General features: G+C 43.8%; 1 protein-coding gene across 1 annotated transcript in view; it reads right to left on the bottom strand.

Moving 5' to 3' along the window:
* The window catches only part of Tgfbr3 (transforming growth factor beta receptor 3), a 179,234-nt gene that overhangs the window by 69,595 nt on the left and 90,768 nt on the right, over positions 1 to 18,871 (bottom strand). The window contains exon 4 of the mRNA XM_034508479.2: positions 2,654 to 2,791. Coding sequence (XP_034364370.1) covers positions 2,654 to 2,791 — 138 coding nt within the window. The remainder of the gene's footprint in view (positions 1 to 2,653; positions 2,792 to 18,871) is intronic.

The following is an 18,871-nucleotide window of genomic DNA, read 5'->3' as shown; positions in this document are numbered from 1 at the left end:
AGTTAAAAAAAAAATCACACAGCAAAATTAACTAAACACAAAGTCTACACATGTTGAATGACTTCCATAGGGTTTGGATAGCCATTCTGAAGCTGTGGAGCTTCAAACAGGAGCTTACACTTTCACTATGGAGTCTATTTTGATGCTCTCATATACCATCAAAAACAAATACTCCAGTAAAACTAAAGAAAAAATTAGCTCTGTGTCTTCTTTCATAACTCCTGTCCATTGCCTGCCTTTAGTCCTTCCTCATCCCCAGATACTACTATTCCCTCCTCCTCCTCCTCCTCCTCCTCTTTTTCCTCCTCCTCTTCTTTTTCCTCCTCCTCTTCTTTTTCTCCTTCTTCCTTTCCTTCCTTCTCCTCTTCTCCTTCCACCTCCTCCTCCTCTTCTTCCTCTTCTTTCTCTCCCTCTTCTGCTTCTTTCTCCTTCTGTTCTCTTTTCTATATGTTACACTGCACCAATGTAACTTTGTTAACATATATACATATATTATTTGGCTAGATTCTGTATATGTGCTTTTGTGTAACTAATTGTTCTTAAGAAAATTTTAATGAGTTATCTTACATGTATGATTGCCTTACACATGGAGGCCAGAAGAAAGAACCAGAACCCCTGGTACTGGAGTGAAAGATGGTTGTGAACCACCATGTGGGCAATGGGAATGAACAGCAGCCAATGTTCTTAACCTTGAAGCCATCTCTCCAGCCCAGTATGATTCACTTTTTAGACAACTGGCTAGTTCTATAGGATGTTGCTCCATTTGGTTCGGTCCAATGTTTCCTCATAATTTGATCCAGGCTATATTCATCTCTAGAAGGATTGCTACATGATGTGAGCTGGTTAGTTTTATGTCAACTTGATTCAAGCAAGAGTCATCTGAATGGAGGGAACTACAATTAAGACAATGCCGCCAGCAGATCCAGCTGTGGGTCATTTCCTTAATTAATTATTGATGGGGAGGGACCAGCCCATTGTAGGTGATGTTATCTCTGGGCTAGCAGTCCTAGAGTCTACAGGAAAGCAGGCTGAGTAAGCCATGGGGAACAAGCCAGTAAGCAGCATCCTCTATGGCCTCTGCATCAGCTCCTGCCTCAAGGTTCCTGCCCTCACTGGTTTTGGTGATGAACTGTTTTAGAAAGCTGTGAGTGAAATAAATCTTTCCCTCCCTGAGTTGCTCTGATCATGGTGTTTCATCACACAGCAAGTGACCCTGACTGAGACATGAGGGATGCTTTGTTCTTTCTCATTTTCAGACACACAACATCTGTTTGCCCCACACTGGTGTCATCAACTCTGATCACCTGCTTTAAGCACTGCTGAGGAGTCCTCTCTCTATATAGTTGCCATTTTTCTCCCATGATTAATAAGTAATTTGTGGGAAAAGTATCTAGAGAATATCTGAATATATTGTCCCTCCAAACCTCTCCTCTTCCTAACATGTGTTGAAGACTCTTGTCTTATTGCAAAACAATATTCTAACTCCATCATTTCTTCCATATGTATTTAATAATCAGCATTTACTACAAATAAAAACCTCCCTATCTCTTCTAGTTTATACATTTATCTTACTACCAGCTCTATGGAACCTTACTTTAGATGGTAGATACCTTCAATTGGTTAAAAGTGGTTTTCAAATACAAATGACAAGAAACCAGAGATTGTACTAAAGTCACTAGAGTGTCAAAACTGACTCACTAGGCAAAAAAGTAAAACTGTTGCCAGGGCTGGCTGCTTACAGGTGACATCTCAGGAGCCCGAGGCTCTGCAGCGAAGACAACAGGCAGCCCTCACAAACCCCCCATGACTGACAGAGAGGTCGGCTCGGAGTCGCTGCTCATCAGACGTGATATCACACCCCAAACATTTTATCCGAACAACCCATCTGTTTCTCCACAGCTAGCAAATTCAAACGTTCTGGCCAACGCCAAAGGACATGATTTACAAATAGTAGGTAATATTTGGGCCGTTCTACAAGAGCTGGGCTCCAGCTTTTTTCCCCCTTTTTTTCTTTTTTGAAATAAAATACAAATGATTTCATACTTGGAGCTGAGCTCACTGTGTCACTGACAGCAGACAGCCCCTCCTATCAGAACTTAGGCTTGTTATATACAAATAGCAATGGGCTTGTGTGTATTTATTCTGTGGTTAGAGACCACACACCCAGAGCCTATTTACAGCTTTGACAGAACTCTTAATACCACAAGGCGGGAGATAGCCCCAGTGGGCAGGCCACAAGAGTTTGACAGCGGGTCCTGCACCCCCATGCAAGTGACACTAGACTCTGCCTCCACAGAAGACATGTGGGTGGCATCTGTTTTCTGTGAATTCTTTTCTACACCATCCAAACATCCTTCCCCCACCCCACGTGCAAATAAAAATGCAACACCCTTTGGTATCATTTTAATGAAAAGAATTCTTTTTTTTAAACCCTTTGCAATCTGGGCATGCTATACACAGTTGTAATCCTAGCATTCAGGGCACTGAGACAGAAAAACTGAGTGAAGCCAGTCTCAGCTAGATAGTAAGATATTGCCTCAAGAAACACAATGTCTTGCAAAAAACAAAAACAAACAAACAAACAAACAAAAACCCCGAGAGTCATTAGAACCTTGCACATTGTTCATTTGGGGGGAGGGTGTTGAACACTTACCAGGAAGAGTCTGGGGACACCAGTGGCCAGTCTCTCAGTCTTCAGATGCCACACCAGGGGCTGAGGGGAGCTGAGCAGGAACACAACAGGCTTGTGGTGAGTGTGCACAGAGGCAATGGGGTTCAGATGCAGGGTAACCTAGGAGATGACACAAAGCAGGAGACTTCAGTGCTGGTTTCCCGAGGCCATCTTGAGAAGCATAGGACACTTCTTCACAACTCACTGCCAAAATCTAGAAGACAAGGTTGAGCTAAATGCTGATAACCAACCAGTCACTGTTTTACTACCTAGCGGCTGTGTGGTACAATCAGTTCCAGTAATCACAACTAAAACATGGTTCACCCACTAAGAATAGAACACAAGTAAACAATACTTTCTTTTACCCCAAACACAGGAAAAAAAAAAAAAAAAAAAAAAAAAAAAAACCCTTCCCTCGGGGATTCCTTGTCCTTCAAATCAGAAAGCTAAACTGGTATTACAGCATATTTAGGGGTGAGTTTTTTCACTCTGGGGGGTCCCTCACAGAAAGAACTTTCTTCTCTCCCCAGGTAACTTCCAATCTCTACAAAGTTAGGTAAACTCTGTCAAAAAAAAAAAAAAAAATCCAAAACAAACAAACAAAAAACAGTGCTGAAAATCCAGACAGGGGCTGCCAAGGGGAGTTAGCTGCCTTCCTCCTTCCAGCTACTAGCACAAAAGATTTCCAAAGAAATGAAGCCCAGAAATCAGACAGAATAAAAAATGACTGTATAACGCCTCTGTCAAAAGAAACCAGAGGCACTAGAGAAACTGCTCAGTGGTGAGGAACTCTTACTGCTCTGCAGAGGACCTGAGCTTGGTGCCAGCACCCACAGTTCTCAACCACCTGTAACTGCAGCTCCAGAGGACCCAGTGCCCCTTCTGGCATCTGATGGCTCCCACACACATCTGAGTCTGTACAATCACCCGAGGCACAGCACAAAAGCTAGCTGTAAAATAGTCTTTCCGTGGCTGCTGGTCCACCTTGATCATGAGGCATTTCTGTCTTCCTTTCTAGGTTATATCTAGAATCAGTATCACTTATTACAGTAACCAAGTTATGAAAGCATTGAGCTTTCTTTCAAAACCCATGCTTTAGCTTATGGTAAACACCCTCTAAATGTTAATAGAATATACTCTCCATTTCTTGATGCCACAAGGCATATTATTCTACATATCGTTTTCACATATGCATATAATCATAGCACTTGTTAACTATTGAGTGTGCCTGTCTTAGTTTCTGAAACAGACAAAAAGAAGCATCTGGAGTTGAGTGTTGTCAGTATGTTGAAGGCAGCCATGATATTGATTCACTATAGCCAATCTGTAAATGAATATGTAACCCCAAAGATTAAAAAGAGGCTGAAGAAATTGCTAAGTGCAAAGAGGTTAACTAGCTAATTTGCAGCAAAATACAAAAACATAAACCATACTGACTGTTAGGAGCTATTTCTGCACACAGGGCCATTTTTAGACTTGGAATCAGCACTAAATGAACTGGGATGTCAACCACAGCTACAGAGAAACAATGTGTCCCTTGGTTGTTCAGACACATAGCACACTCCGGAGTCGATGTCTTCCTCTCGAAGTAAACAGATTGATAACGACTGGAAACAAGACGCAATCAAAACGAAGCAGAGTGTGTCCAGACTGCAGCACTCCCCGAACACAGAGGTATGTGACAAGGAGGACAGGAGGCACAGCACCTGCAAACCACAAAGCGTCACAGACTCCGACTAAAGTGAGTGGTGAGGGGCTGTCTCTGTCTCCGAGCACTGCCAGATCAAGGCCCCAAGAACAGCAGCTGTCATCCTCTTTTCCTGCTTTGTAGTCAGTCCTAAGGCACAGACTTCTTAACGCTCCTAAATACGCAGAAGGTTTGCTCAATATGTATAAAAATCAATAAATATGTGTCTCAAATGAACCAGAATATTTTTAAGCTTATGACATGAAAAGATGGATGAAACAGATATTGATGCTTGGGTCCAAAGTTTCCCAGATGGTCTGAGTGTTGAGGCTCAGGCAATCAAGGGATGATTTCTAAGAAACTTAGCTTGTAGTTTTCCTGGAAACGGCTCCTTCTTCAGTATGTGGCCATGTCTGGCCAAGACGAACCTCTGCCTCTGGCACAGAGGTCCCAGGCAAAGCCCCAGAGCCATTTGGCAAAGAAGGATTCACACCATGGTTGAGAAATTAAAATAAAAATTGGCAGGCACAAAGAGTCCCGTGAGCTCAGGCTAACCCAATCCCCAGAGGTCTTTCTCTCTCTGTCTCCACCTAAGCAAACATGGCAAAAGCGAGCATGCAGACAACCAAAACCTAGCAAAAGCAGGATGGTGTCAGAGCCCTTCGGACTGTGAGGAGAATAACTCAAACATCTTAAAGAATTCTGGGCTGAATTGCCTAATTTCTTCTAGTCTGAAAAACAGAAGAAATAAAAAGGCAGATAAAGGAAAACCTACTTTAGGATCAGTCATAGCTTAGAAATGACAACAGTTACAAACCAGATACACATTTGTAATCTAACACTCAGGAGGCCGAGGCAGGGGGATCAAGAGTTCAAGCCACCCAAACACAGGTGATACTCTATGATCCAGCTTGATAATCTTTGGGAGTCACCCAGCATTTGGTGACTGAAAGATGAACCCCCCTCTTCATATGCACACACAAAAAGCCATGGCACCTAAAATCTTGCAACAGTGTGAGCAAAATGCACCTAGGACCCACATGGAAGAAACCACTGGGCAAGAGCAGAAAAATCCCAAGGGACTGCCAGAAATGGAAAAAAGATGGCTTCATCCAAATAGATGCACTCGTCTTCTCTTAAGAGGTCATCCTTCCAGGGAAAACCTTAGCAGATGACAACTCGGATTACTGTCTAGGGTTTCCTGGTCTCTCCTCACTTCATGCTCACTCTTCATGAAGCCAGCTGGGCTCCTGCTCTAATCTTATGTGTGTCACACTGCACTAAGGGTCCACGATCTTGGTGATGTGAGAAGGTGCAGCCCTGTGTCACACCTCCCTGGTTGGCCACAGGAAGGGACACTAGCTGGTCTAATCAGTTCAGTAACACCTGCCTGCACTGAGGTTATCTGTGCACAGACTCTTATAAAGATACTCAAAACAGATCTGCATCCTTCTTGCAGAATCCTCGAAACTTCAAGGAGCCTCTGGGTGGAGGGACCATCTTCTTGCTTGCTGTTTGGGAAAAGTTCCCTGACCCACGACAAGACAAGGACAAAACAATGTCCTCTGAACCTCACGGTAGAGAGAACTTCTCTATTCTTTCTTCTTTTCTCTTCTTTACTTCCTTCTCACCTTCCTTCATTTGGGTGAAGTTAGGGTCAAACTATGTAGTCCAGTCTTGTCTTGAACTCACAACAATCCCCCTGCCTCAGGTCCCCGAGTACTGAGATTTCTGATTTGTGATACCATGCCCAGCTGGCTTCTCCACTTCCTACGTATTATACTTGATAAGAAAAAAACGCTGTACATTTTTCTCAAATTCTATAAGTAGTATGAAAACAAACTATGTATTTACAGGTAGAAGAAGAAACTACTCTTTATGGAAAGATGCCATAAAGATGTTTCGAATTTACTGGAATTCATAGTCTACATGCAGGACATTCCTATGATAGAGATTTCAAACAGTTTCTTATTAGTGAGACCCCACGCCCCGTTCCTAGGGTTTGTTAAGACAAAGCAACAGTCAGCTCAGTGACTGCCGTGTGAGTGAGTCTAACAGTGTAGACCGTGAAGCGGTTGAAGTCATCTAAAACCTGCCCCGGGAGACTTCTGTTATCTAAAACCAAACCAAGTAATGTTCCGAAACGGATGATTCAGTAATAAGTTTACGCTACAGATAAGGAAAAGAACGCCAGCATGTGCCTGCAACCCAGATCTGTAAAAGCAGGGGCTGTTCTTTAGACCCTTCCCCATCTCCTCTGCGGAGGGGAGGAGGTATCACCCAACAGCGTTGGTAACTGAAACCCCTGGATGTTACACAGAGATGGAGGTAAGTAATTGTTTCAAGACACCAGGCTCCCATGGCTGGCCTCGGACTTTACTTGTGTTTGAGCAATAATATTCTTAAGAACTCAAATGTGACCCCCAAATGGTTCTGAAATGTGTGCCTGATTGCTGGGGAAGGGGACTGTACTTAGCTAATCAACACCAGAGTTTTCAAGGGTCTTCTGGTCTGAGGAGCCCTGAAGCTGACTCGGCAATTGTGATGCTTGTCTTCTGGGAATTGGTATAAAAAGATTCCCTTAAAACATTCTTGGAAGGGTAGAGTCAGAATTTTGTAAAAAATGTCCCTTAGAAACTTTTATACTGTTCCGAATTTCTTAGGAGCAATTGGTTGGTCCTGAATTCAAAGTCCCAAACCTCCAAGTGTCCCTACCCTGTCCCAGAGAGTATAGGACCATTCTCTCCATCTAGGGAAGCACTGAGGACAAAGTTCACACTGCATGGCAGATGACATCAAGTTTTCTCCCAGTGGTTTCATCTGGAAGCTGCTTACTGAGCTGAGAGGAACACAGTCAGTGAATTCCCAAACTCCCTCCCTCCCCCAACAAAGACAAGATTCTGGATTCCCTGGGAGTGTCTTAAAATAATTTAATATAGTGACAAAAAAAAAGAAAAAAAAAAAACCTAAAAGTCTGCAATCTGATGCAGAAATAAGTCTGTCTTCTCTGCTCTGTGTTTTGAATGCCCTGGAAAAATACTAGGAACTAAATTTGGGGTGGGGGTGAGGAGCAAGAGCACATATAAACAGAACAGTATTTATGAAACTATAGGTTATGACCCTCTGAAGGGGTCCTGGGAGCTTCACACAGGGATTCCAGGACCCTGGACCCTTCCCAGAGAAGCCCTCAACTACTACAGAGAAAGGGGCAGAGAAAGTGAGCCTCTTGGTGTAGGTATGCTGTGCTGTAGGAACACATCTGGGGCCCTCAGCAGGTCACCAGTCAGGGCAAATCCAAAGATACTTTTCCGTTGTCCTTCAGTCTGAAGCCTAGGCTGTGTAGACAGTGTACTATGTCATTAATACACCAAGGTTACATATTTTAAGCCAAGGCTTCTGGCTCAAAGTACAAGACAGCCATGTCCTCAGAGAGACTGTCTCCAGCCACAGGCTTCCCTATCCTCAGGCAGAGCTGGAAAGTTCCAGAGGACACCACAGATGTTTGTCTCCTTTGTCAAATTGTGAAATTCTCAGAGGACATCATTCAAGGGCAAAAATGGAGCCATGTTTAGCTCTGCAGCCCTGTGCCTCTCACAAGGCCAGACATCCAGAAAGAGATCAACACGTTTTAAAAAAAAATGAAGACAAGGAACCATAAATAAATTTCATCAATAAAATTAATGAAATGTGAGTCCAATAATGGTCATGAGGTCATATTGTCTTAATTTTCCAGCCAAAAGAAGGGAGGCTCCTTGTCGAGAGAACATTCCCCTATCAAGTACAACTTGAACATTAAAGCAGAGTCAAGAAAAAACAAACAGATCTCAGCCACCAAAACAAGTGCCAGGGACTGTGGGGCTATGTACTGGTCAACTTCTGAGACAAATGTCCATGGGTACCGAGCCCAAGTGGTACAGCTATGGCTCAATTCCTGCACCGAAGGCTCTCAAGGGACATGGCAGAAGAGTGGCAGGAAGACTGCAAGTGCCAATGATCGGGAAGACTGCTGTCTTCTAGATGTGACAGGGAGACTACACCCGTGAAGTTTCTACAATATGGCTGCCTAAACAAGCCCTGAATAATATCGCCAGCTGGTATCTCAACATAAACGGAGGCACTCTTAAGGGGCCCCACCCCTAGATCTATAAGCAATGACTGCTGAAAATCTGATCATCAGTCTTCCCCTAACTGGTTATCCGGTACCAAGTGGCCAGCCATAAAAACACATACATACAGGCAGCAGGTATGCACATGCAAGCACAGACAGACAGGCAGCAGACAGACAGACAGACAGACAGACAGACAGACAGATACAACCACAGAAATAAAGGAAAGTAGACTATGAACTTGAGAGGGAATTAGGGGGCATGAACGGGATTAGAGGGCAGGGGAAAATCATGTTTTAATTAAAAATAAACCTTTAAAGATTAATGGGAAGTTTACCATTCACAGTTACACAAAATATGTAAAAATTCGCAAAATATCTTTGGCTTCTTAAGGGAAGATAACACAAATAAAGTGAGGGAGTTTTCAGATGTTCCACTATCTTTTGGAAGCACACAACCTGTTTTGCACACAGGCAGTGGGGTGCACCGAAACACTACAGTCTAAAGAACTTATAGGAACTTGGCATCTGCACACCAACAGAAGTGGAAGCCCCCATTGGGACCATCTGTTTGACACTCCCTACCATGAACAGACTCGGTCTAACCTGTGGTCACTCACTCTACTATACAGCAATGCTCTCCAGAAGTTATGGACAATACGCACTATGTGGTGTATTTCAATTTATACTTTTTAAACACGCATGGAATGCTTTTTCTATTTATTTGTCTAGCGAGCCGGTATGTTAACATATATAATTCCGTGGCAGTGGGTCCAGGGAACAGCCTCTGTGTCACGACAATGGACAACGGAATTACATAAATAGAATCCTTGGTGGGGTCATTAGGATTTGCAAGAATCCAACTCCCACCCACATAGTTGGATACTAGAATAACCACCTTAAAGTCAGTGGCAGCAAAACCATAAAATCCAGTAGTATTCAGGCAGAGACTCAAGAGGATGACATTTGAATTCCCTGGGGCTAAAGCACCGTCTCAGAAACATTAGTCTGAAAGTGGTTGGGAATTAGAAATAGGGGTGCCAAAAAGAAAATTCTAGAGAGGAGTGATTACTATGGACATTCACAAATATACACTGTCTTCCCGGACATGAAGATGTTGCTGTCAGTGTGGACATTGTCCAATCTCATTTTAACGGGGGAATTGATGCTTAGGGGTAATTTACCCAATCCTGTGGCTTGAAAGTGGCAGTGGTGGATGCCACAGTCTCTGTCCCCACAAACCATTCACCCACTCCTCCTCCTTGGGTTGGAGGAGGACATGAAAGTTTTGGTGATCAAGTCAAACTGGTTTACTGCTGGAAAAGAATGAGGGGGGAGGGGCATCAAATCCTAAGAAATCCCGAGAGAACTAAGAGGACTTAAAAGGGAGCCTCAACGAGGGGAGGGGGATGGTTGGCGCAGCCCCAACCAAGGTTTGGCAGAGAATCCTCTTCCACTGACACTGAAAATCTTTCCTAGCCCTCATGATTGGCCCCAGCGAATACCCCATGGGATGCTGAGAGGAGCATTTCAAATCCAAGTCAATCAGGTGTATCTCAGACCTTCCCCAAGTAGAACTGTAAACCCAGGGAGAACAAGCATCATATGAACACAAGGCTCTGTCAGTCTGCAGGACTAAGTTCTCCTTCGGGTCGCTATAAAACACAGAGGTAATGGAGCCCAACCACCAAGCTGCAGACCCACCAGCTGATACAGGGATTAGACTCAATTACCCCCTAAGGAAACTCACTCAGGTCATAGCAACACCTTTAGGATTTCAGGTTCTAGTTTTCCTTGAAAATGTAACAAAAACAATTCCTGGTCTGGGAGGGCAATCTTGTCCAGCCAGGTTATGGGTTTCAGAAACTGTCTTAGAGGAACCTGAATTTGCTGTCACATGGCCTTTGAGATGGCAAACAAGTAACTTAGATTCAAAGTGGGAACCTTGTTCATCTGTTGGGCAGCATCTTCCTAACACGCACCATTTTCCAAACATCTCAATTTGTTTCCAGAAGAGTGAAATCTTAAGTGCTTCTCATTCTGAATGGCTATTGTGGATTGAACACTGTCTCAGTTACAGTTTCTACTGCTTAGATGAGCACCAGACCAAGTCAAGCTGAGGAGGAGAGGGCTTATTAGGGTTACACTTCCACATCGTAGTCATTACTGAAGGAAGCAAGGACAGGAACTCACAGGGCAAGAGGAGCTGATGCAGAGGCCATGGAGAGTACTTGCTCCCCCCATGGCTTGCTCAGCCTGCTTTCTTACAGAATTCAGGACCACTAGCCCAGAGGCTGGGCCCTCCTCCATCAATCACTAATTAAGAAAATGCTGGGACTGGAGAGATGGCTCAGTGATTAAGAGCACTGACTGCTCTTCCAGAGGTCCTGAGTTCAATTCCCAGCAACCACATGGTGGCTCACAACCATCTGTAATGGGGTCCGATGCCCTCTTCTGGTGTGTCTGAAGACAGCTATGGTGTACTCACATACATAAAATAAATAATTCAGAAAGAAAGAAAGAAAGAAAGAAAGAAAGAAAGAAAGAAAGAAAGAAAGAAAGAAAGAGTCGGAAGGGAGGGAGGGGAGGGAGGGAGGGAGGGAGGGAGGGAGGGAGGGAGGGAAGAACCCTATATGTTTGCCCACTGCCTTGTCTTGTGGAAGCATTTTCTCAATCAAGGTTTCCTCTTCTCAGATGACTAAGGTTTGTGTCAAGTTGACAAGGCTAGCCAGCACAAATGTGAAATGTGAAATGTTCCCCATAGGTTCACGTGTTTGAACAGTCACTCCCAGGTGGTGGTAAAGTTTGAGAATGTTATAGCCTGACACATGACAGAGCAAATTCAATATGCAGAAAACACTGGAGTTTATTGCTTTTAACTACTTCCTATGTAAGTCCTAAATACACCTGGACCCAGTTCCAGGGAGGGTTCTGTGGTTCACTGTGTCCCAGCACATTTGGGGAAGCATGGGCCCTGAGAGCAATAGACAAGAATGTCTCTTCTGGCATGTGTATACACACACACAGAGACACACAGACACACACTCACACACACACACAGAAACACACATGCATACACATACTTACACACAGACATATATATATATATATATATATATATATATACACATATATACTCACATACACACATACTCACACACATACATACACATACATACACATACTTACTCAGACACAAACAATCACACACACTCAGACATATACATACATACATATACTCTCACACACATTGAGACAAACATGCATACACTCACACACATACATACATACACACACATACACACACAAACACACATACGCATATACACTCACTTACTTATGCACAGACACACTCATACACAGACACACATATGCACAAACATTCATACAGACACACGCACTCACACACATACACAAACACTCATACACACTCACATATACACATATACACAGACACACATTCACACACACAGACTCACACACATGCACATACATACATATACACACAGACAGACACACAGGCACACACACACCCCCCACAATCTCAGTACTTGTTAATAACTTAAAAGAAAGAAATGTAAAGAAAAGAACAAGAAAAGGCCCCACAGGAAGCTAACCGACTGAGTTTCTTTACAGGTGAAACAGAAGTGAAGGCTGTGGCAGGGACTAGCAAAGGCCTTAACTTCAGAACGAAGTGTGTAAATTGAACACAAACCATTTGACTTTCAAGTTATATGACTAAAATAAGACATTCATTTCCAAGCAACAAAAGTACAGTAGGCCTGACGCATCCATATGTATAGTTGGCAGATTTGAACCCTAGTGTGCAGGTCATATTCTTAGGATCTATGAAGGTGACAGAGTAATAAAAAAGTCAATTATCTTCCAAGCAAATATCTAAAATACCTTTTTCCAAATTTTGACAAAGAAGAATGTAAGGTTCTACTTAACATTTTGCAATGCTATGTCAAACTTTTATTTTTATATAATAGTGTTAAATTTTCATATTTAAAATGAGCTTCATTTTTTGCTATCCCCCTAATTGAAAAATACTTTTAAGTACTTCAACTTTTAAATATTTTTTAAATTTGCAATATAAGATATTAGATACCACTGTGGCAGTTTAAACAGAGTGTGTTGTATAAAACGAGTTGATATCTTCCATCTTCTCAGTGTGATAAACACAGGAAGTATATTTACCTGACAGGCTAAAGCTATGTGGCTGTGTACAGATTTTGAAACTATTGTGAAGGGTTTTTTTTTATACATATACATAGATAAGGTCCACACTACATGATCTTCAGATCTAAAAGATTAGATTCATAATATAAAAATTTCCCTATTAAAATGAGGTTTCAAATAGCTAAATATTGCCCATGCAACAAGCCATTATTTGGTTATAAAAAGAGGTGTATAGACATTTGATACAGCATGGACGGGCCCCAGAAACATCGTGTGAAGTAAAACACGCCAGACAGACACTGCTGCAAAGCAGTATGTTTACGTTTTAACAAATGAATCTGTGAAAACAGAAAACAGATCAGGAGTTGTAGACTCTGGGGAATAGAGCAACGAGGGGTTACTGGCACGGGGTCTTTTTGATGATGGCCCTAGTTGCACAACACTTTAAACATACAAACATCACTGAACTGTACACTTCAAGACGGCTAAAATGGCCGTATTAATCAGGGTTCTCCAGAGAAACATAAACATCTCATAGATAAGACTCAGCCACAGGCTGTGATGGAAACCGCACTTGGAGAAGCTGCTTCTCTCTCTCTCTTTTCTCTCTCTCTTTCCCTCCCCACCCCTCCCCTCCCCTCCCCTCCCCTCCCCTCCCTTCCCCTCCCCTTCTCTCTCTCTCCTCTCCTCTCCTCTCCTCTCCTCTCCTCTCCTCTCCTCTCCTCTCCTCTCCTCTCCTCTCCTCTCCTCTCCTCTCCTCTCCTCTCCCTCACTTACTCTTCCTTTCTTTTTATTGTTTTGTTTTATTTGTTGGCTTTTGGGTTGTGTGTGTGTGTTGCTTTGTTTTTTGGTTGTTTTGTTTTGTTTGAGACGGAGTCTTACTATATTGCCCAGACTGGCCTCAAATTTGTGCCCACTCAGGATAGTCTCAGACTTAACAGTCTCATGCCTCAGCCTCCCGAGTGGCTGGGATTGCAGATTCTCCACCACATCCTGCTCGTATTTAGAGTCTTCTGAATGCTAGTGGTTTGTGGTAAACAGTGTTTCCCAATGCACAGGGGTAGTGGGCCGGATCCCAGGAGTAAACAATTGTCATTCCTGGGTTTCTGTGTGGTTAAGCTGTGACATTCGGGGTGTTAAACATATACTCAACTTGTGATGGGCAACTTACATGGAAGACCATCTACATAAAAGGACATCTGCCATGAAATTGGCTCATGAGGTCATGAAAACTGAGAAGTTCTGGGATTTATAACTGGAAAACAGGCAGAGGCTGTCATGTAATTTCCAGTTCAAGACCAAAGGCTTAAGAAGCTTGAAGTCTCAGGGTCCCCAAGAACTTGGAGTTCTGATGTCCACAGGCAGAGGAAACTTTGTGTTCTCAAAAGAGAAAGTGAACTCACCTGTTCTCTGCTTCTGTGCTACCTGGCTTCTGGGAGGACTGAAGTACCTGCCAACGTGGTGGCAGTTCTTACTGCTTTCTGCTAAATGCTAAGCTCCTCTAGAGACACCCCCAAGGACCACTCAGAAATAATGTTGTCCAACTATATGGAAATCCCTTGACCCAGTCTAATTGACACATAAATCAGGATCGCAAGGATGAATTGTATTTCACAAAAAATATGGTTTGGACCCTCACGTAGTGTGGACCAGACTGAGGCTAAGAGCTGAAAACTGGGCCCTCACCTCTCTTAGGAAACAGGCTTAAAAAGCTGGGCCTGGTGTCACACATGTTAACTCCAGCCAGGGCGCAGAGGCAGGGATCTCTGTGAGTCCAAGGTCACCTGGTGTGTGTGGTGAGTTCCAGGTCAGCCAGGTCTCTACAGTGAGTCAAGAAAAGAGGAGGAAGCATACAGACCAACCCAAAACAACCTAAAACACCAAAAACCCACATGGTAAATTTTCTTGTTCCTCACATTTCTTAATTACTTAGATTTGATGGATGAACAATTACTCAGATATACTCTAGGGGGCCATTTTCAGCAGCTACATCTAAGTTAGAATCAACAACCATTGAGTTCTTCTGACCTGGATCTAAGAATCCCCAAACTTCATTAGAGACACCTTTCTTTAAAACAAACAAACAAACCCTCAAATCTTTTAGACCCTTGTTTACCCACTCCCACGTTCTCTCTCCTTAAGGATGTCTCCTGTGTTTGATTTTTAACATCTATGCATTTGGCAATGTCCTAGAGGTTGTATCTCAACAGTGATTCTGTCAGAGTAAAATGATAATGACATAAAAATGAAGATTATGAAAAACACTTTACTGTCAGGGTTTGGAAAGCTGCCTTGGTAGGCCCAAGTCACACTGTTATTGTCAGGGACAAAGGAACTCAAGGGACCTAAGGTTCAGAAATTAAAATAGATTTACAAGAGCCATATATTGTGTATATTGCTAAATCTCTCCTAATTTAAAAAAGTGTATTTTTATCTGTGTATGTATCTCTGTGTGGGGGTTTGAGCCTGTGTACACAAGCATGCACAGGTGCCTTCAGAGGCCAGAAAAGGGCATTGGGTCCCAGAAGCTGCCTGATGTGGGTGCTGGGAACCGAACTCTAGCCCTCTGGAATGGCAGTAAAGTCTAATCCCTAATCTCACCTAATTTTAAAACAGACTAACTACATGAGAATGCTCTGATAATAATTTATAATTGATCCAAGTATAATTCTTTGTTAATTTAAGGTATAAGGGACATTTTATTATCTCTAGACCTTCACAGATGAACAGTATTCTATGGCACCTTCAGGTCAGAGCCAAAAACCTAATAAAGTCAGATTATTACCTACAGAATCAAGCCATCAGTCCCTAAAGACTTTAGCCAAAAAGCTTTCTAACAAGTGTTAACAAGTGGCATACTCATGATTTTCAATTCCTCTTTTCTTTTGTTGGGGGGGGGGTTGTTGTTATTGTTGTTGGTTGGTTCGTTTTGAGACAAGGTTTCTCTGCGTAGCCTTGCCGTCTTAGAACTTGCTGTGTAGACCAGGTTGGCCTGGAGTCTGTAGAGATCGGCCTGCCTCTGTGCTCCCTCTCACCCCCAGTGCTGGGATTAAAGGTGTGCGCCACCTCTGCCTGGCTTTATTTCCTTTTCCAATAACTTCCTACTAACTACAGAAGGCTCTGACTACCCCAGGGATAAAGTATGGATGGACAAAATGGATTTCACTCCTCTTGGCTACAGGCACTAAATGTTTAACTGAGGGATAGAGTTACACAATTCACTACTCAGTGTACCCCTCAGCGTCCAATAGACCGGCCTTTGAATACTCCTGTATCCCTTAGAGAACATGTCTATCCGAGTGCACAATGAGTGATGCTGGGGTGAGTAAGACTCAGTAGCTCTGTTAGCCACATGATTTTTTTTCTACACTATTCTTTAAAAACAAAAACAAAACAAAAAACAAAAAACCCACCAGATAGTCACACTACTTTTTTGAGTTCTCTACCTCTCTGCCCTCTGGCTGACTAGTTTTAGTATTTATTCCTGGTGTAACTGGGGCCTTCTGTAGTTAGTGGGATGTCATTAGAAGAGGAATCAAAGCCAGGTGGTGGTGGCATACACCTTTAATCCCAGCACTTGAGAGGTAGATCTCTGTAAGTTCGAGGCCAGTCTAGTCTACACAGCAAGTTCCAGGACAGCCAAGGTTACACAGAGAAGCCCTATGTGAAGAGTCCCCAAGTTGTGCTACCCCACTATAGACTCCAAATGAAGGGATCAACCAACCTCCAAGCTGGGATGCTAAAATAAGTCTTCCTTTTTGGAAAATCAGTTATCTCGGGTGCTGTATCATAAAGACAAGACTGACTGGCACTGGAGGGGTTTAGAACCATTTCATCTTAGAACCTGGTTCAGTATCTGCATTTAGAGGGAAACTAACACCTAAGCATGCAACAGATGTATAAGTTAAGTTCACACACGAGATCTAAAACAAAATCTAATCTCTTCTAGCACGGCCAGCACCTCCCATAACAAAATCTGCCAGGTCACTCCGCCTTGCTTTCTAAAGTATAAGCAGGTGGAGACCAACCCGGCTGGAGTCTCAGCTTTTCCCTTACAGCCTTCAGTTAGCAGTCTGTCGGCCATGTTTTCATCAGTTTTAACGGAGGTGATCACTGAACCTGTCACATCAGGTGTCAGAGGATTAGAGATGTGATTTGTCAATCACTCACAATGCTGAGAGGCCTGAGGTAAGCGCTCTAGTCTTATGTCTCCCTTACTACAATCTCCAAAAGTTGTTCCCTGTTCCTTTGGTTCCTATGGAAAGAAGTTGGGCTTACCTTAATGCTCCTCCAAATTCAAGCCAACTGCACCCTCTCTAGAGCCCCAGCAAGCTTCCTCCTTCTCTCTCTTCTCTCTCTCCCTCTCTCTCTCTCTCTTCTTTCTCTCTCTCTTCTTTCTCTTCTCTCTCTCTCTCTTCTTGCTCTCTCCCCTCTCTCGCTCTCTCTCTCTCTCTCTCTCTCTCTCTCTCTCTCTCTCTCTCTCGTAAGTCCATCAACCTCTGCCTTCCCCCAAGCTCTTACTTAGGATCCTTTCAATGCTTGTCTCTCTAGGACTCACTCAACTGACTGTGCCTCCAGCCAGACTTGGAGATGCTTCAAAGGCCCCACAGGATGGGGAACAGCAACAGGGAGCTGCTTGTTTTGCAACCGACCACTGCTGGGCTTGCTACCAGCTTGGTGAAGACCTCTACCTCAGGTATGACACCAGAAAGGTTGGGGCAGCTGCAAGGCCTTCAGTTTCCCTGGAGACAGAAGTTCCATGGAAGGCTACAGATCACCATAGCAACCAGACTACAAAAAAAACAGTCCATGGGCTTCAGCCCGTAGCTCTGGTAAAGCAATCCGGACATCATGAAAGGGCCAGGGCACCGGAACTGAAAGATGATCAAAGTTGGTGCTGCACCGCAAGCTCCATGTTGTGCTGATTCCAAGGCCTCCAGTCAAGCATCAAAGTTCTGCTATGAAAGATGCATATCAGGGCTCAAGGATTTGCCAGGCAGAACCTCCTGCCCTGGTCTGCAGGTCTACATAGGAACTCTTAGCACATTTTCCAAAACAACCATTTCAAATCTGGTCTAACAGCAAGCTAGGGGGAAGATGTAAGTCATTAGATCAAGGTACCCAGGCTTCTACCACAGTGTTGGGTCCCAACCTGGGTTAAAGAATACAGGGGAGTGATTTTTCTGATAAAACAATAGATGGACTTTATCCCAAGCTAACCTTAAATGGACTAATTCTTACAGAGTTAAGAAAACAAAACAACAAAAACCTTCCTGAGGCAGAATGATAACTTGGTGGGTAAGTATTTTGCCCACCAAGCCTGACCACCTGAGTTCCATCATCAGACTATAGCCAGATCCGACACCAAGAGCCCTGTCTGTGGCCACCTACAGTGTCAAAAAGCAACTCTTCAATGCACAGGTCCCTAAGAATGAATGTCGGTGCAGACAGGGTCTGTGTGGCTAAGTCATCACTGTCACAAATGCAAGGCCACACTAATTTGTTTGCACAAGTATATAAGGGACAGCTGATTTTAAAAAGTTGAACATGTCCAAGTTAATGCAAGAAAGCAAAAGTAGCCTGTCTCCTTTCAACAACTGAAAAGATCCATAAATGAGTTTATCTAGTTTCTTCCTCTTTCTTTTTCTTATCTCACTCTGGGATTCTATGTGCCCTGAAGCTTCTTGTGTTGGGCAGAAGCAAAACACATTGTGAACTGCACCATCTCCTGAGAATAACCGCCCTTAGTGGCATTGTCCCCCAGAGCAAGTAGTACTGATAGGGCAGTGGCCCAGGAGTGAGTACTGATAGGGCAGTGGCCCAGGAGTGAGTACTGATAGAGCAGTGGCCCAGGAGTGAGTACTGATAGGGCAGAGGCCCAGGAGTGAGTACTGATAGGGCAGAGGCCCAGGAGTGAGTACTGATAGGGCAGTGGCCCGGGAGTGAGTACTGATAGGGCAGAGGCCCGGGAGTGAGTACTGATAGGGCAGAGGCCCCGGAGTGAGTACTGATAGAGCAGTGGCCCGGGAGTGAGTACTGATAGGGCAGAGGCCCAGGAGTGAGTACTGATAGGGCAGAGGCCCGGGAGTGAGTACTGATAGGGCAGTGGCCCGGGAGTGAGTACTGATAGGGCAGAGGCCCAGGAGTGAGTACTGATAGGGCAGAGGCCCAGGAGTGAGTACTGATAGGGCAGAGGTCCAGGAGTGAGTACTGATAGGGCAGAGGC

The sequence above is a fragment of the Arvicanthis niloticus genome, chromosome 7, assembly GCF_011762505.2.
Source record: "Arvicanthis niloticus isolate mArvNil1 chromosome 7, mArvNil1.pat.X, whole genome shotgun sequence".
In the NCBI taxonomy this organism is placed as follows: Eukaryota; Metazoa; Chordata; class Mammalia; order Rodentia; family Muridae; genus Arvicanthis; species Arvicanthis niloticus.
This window is presented reverse-complemented; position numbering and strand designations above follow the sequence as displayed.